The sequence below is a fragment of the Bipolaris maydis genome (genome assembly GCF_028858645.1).
Source record: "Bipolaris maydis strain C4 unplaced genomic scaffold PSV08scaffold_9, whole genome shotgun sequence".
Taxonomy (NCBI): domain Eukaryota; kingdom Fungi; phylum Ascomycota; class Dothideomycetes; order Pleosporales; family Pleosporaceae; genus Bipolaris; species Bipolaris maydis.
Window position 1 is genome coordinate 1,856,182 of NW_027093865.1, and position 2,200 is coordinate 1,858,381.

Sequence of the window (2,200 nt, forward strand, 5' to 3'; positions counted from 1 at the left end):
ATATCGTCGCGGCTTGTCACCAGAGTCTGGATGTCAACTCAGGGTAATTTGCTCTCGAAGCATTCTTTAATCTTTCTGACATCTCTTACACAGCCCTTCAGAGGCCTGTTTGGATAAGCGCCGATACCTATCAAGATTGCATAATGCGTATTAACGCCCTGCTGGGCATCCATCATTGTAGAGTTTGCTGCTTGCGCGCAGCGTAAGAGGCCCAGTAGTTACAAAGTTGCAAAAGGGTAGGGTCGGCATCGGCTCTTCATATATCGAGCACTTGGGATAGGGTGTAGACATGTGCAGCATGTCCCTCTTGTGTAACAATACGAGGCTAAATCAAGCGTAGCACATGCAAGAATATAGAATGCGGCCCCACCGTAGATTTGCGAGGTGCACCAAAATGAGTCTAAAGTGGCTGGTGGTGCCTGACCGCTCGCTTGCCTGCGGCACTCGCTTATCCACAACGTTAATGCCTAAATATCCCGCACCACTCATTCTCAACAATTGTTATTACCAGAGACCCGTTATCACGCTCTAATTATTATCGTAACTGCTTTCGCCTATATTTCTAGTTATTATAGCAACTAAGCATTATTTGCCTTAATTTATAAAGGCGCTTTTACAGAGAAAACGCGGGGTAAAAGAAGAACTAAATAGAGTTTATTTACGAACGTTGCGGAGGCGGGTAAGGTTATTACAGCTGGAAGTTCTCGGCAACAGTATCATACGCAGTAAGGTAGTCCGTGCATCGGTATACTATAACGCTACTATAAGTCTGTGCGCATTTTAAAGCCCTCATTGTCGGGCCTTTACAGACTACACCTTCCATTATCAGCGCTAGGTATTATGTTTTAAATTATGCACATTGAAAGTAAAAGACTATTTTAGGAAAGAGATAAAGTATAAACATGATGGTAATATAAACATCAAGAATAGCATAACTTCCACGTATATGTAGCATAAGTGTTAATTAAACGCAGATTACTTAAGGTTAGATCTCCGCGATTACATGCATTTGCTTATTGTATTCATTTTAGGTCTCTTGTACTACGCTTACAGTAGAGTTGCTATAAGAGGACCCAGTTCGCACAAGTGAAGTAGTTATCATCTCCCCTTCTACATCTCTCAACAATTACCTCTCGCCACATAATCGCATAGTATCTCACTCAAGATGCACGCCAATCTTCTCATCGCTCTTTTCGCCACTGCTTTTCCTGTACTAGTAGCAGGTGGTTGGAACTTCAATGTATGCAATGGGGCCGGAGGCTGCTATTTTTTCCCCACCTGGAGTACCAGTGACAATTTTGTTTGCCCTGATGGCAGTGGCCTAAGCCGCTATGAGTTTGCGGAAGACCAGGACGGCTTCGGCAATGGAAATGGTGTTCCTGTTAGCAAAGAGGAATTCCCTAAGACGTGCGTGAATGGTTTTGTACCTGGTCCGGACGCTCAACTTTTCGTAAGTGTTTTCTTATGTGATGCGAATGTTATGTATGCTAACCACGATTAGAAATTGCAATCAAGGAACAACCAAACTATGTACGCTGCTGTATTTACTACTTGTGACACGCCGAACCCAGAAGTAGGCAATTGCTACACCGCTGATCCTAACCCAACTACGTAAGTTTATAGCAAGAATTATAAGAGGAAACTCTCTTTCTAACTTTTACGAAGATCCACCTTTTGCGCTATGTACGACCCAAGCGGCGGATTGTGCGAGCTCCAGGCGCCACGGAATAGGCGTTAGGATACTTAATTATCAACTGTTAATCCAAACTCTCGAGGTTAGGTCTCTGTAAGGGCTGTGCTTAGTGGAGCGGTTGGTTGGGTATTAGGTAATTGTATTGAATTTGATGTTATCGAACAAGGACCTGTTAAGAGTATAGCTCGAGTGTAAGTGATATAAGACTTCTAGTGTTAAGCTTATATATATATATTTTAGTGCGGGTCCGTACACTCTAAACGTAAGCTTAAGTATTAGTTACGCAGACAATACGGAGCTTTGTTGTCTTGTGCTTGCCTTTTTAGTAGCGTGGTAGGCGCGTGTAGCTGCGTGCTCGGCTCTGCTAGGAGCTCTCTCTAACAACTAATTGTTATAGGCTAGACCTTGTAGAGTACTATTAGAAGCTAAGAGTTATTATATTACTTAGGTCTATATAGTATAGTAGAGATTAAGTGCCTATTTATAGTATTTATACTTCTACTAAGC

General features: G+C 42.6%; 1 protein-coding gene across 1 annotated transcript; it reads left to right on the top strand.

Annotated features, from left to right (window-relative positions):
- Positions 1 to 1,165: 1,165 nt before the first annotated feature.
- PSV08DRAFT_182740 (uncharacterized protein) lies at positions 1,166 to 1,738 on the top strand (the record flags this gene model as incomplete). The annotated part of the gene is made up of 3 exons (XM_014217306.1): positions 1,166 to 1,450; positions 1,502 to 1,611; positions 1,666 to 1,738. 3 exons carry the CDS (start codon positions 1,166 to 1,168, stop codon positions 1,736 to 1,738), a joined length of 468 nt encoding a protein of 155 aa, XP_014072781.1.
- Positions 1,739 to 2,200: the final 462 nt, after the last annotated feature.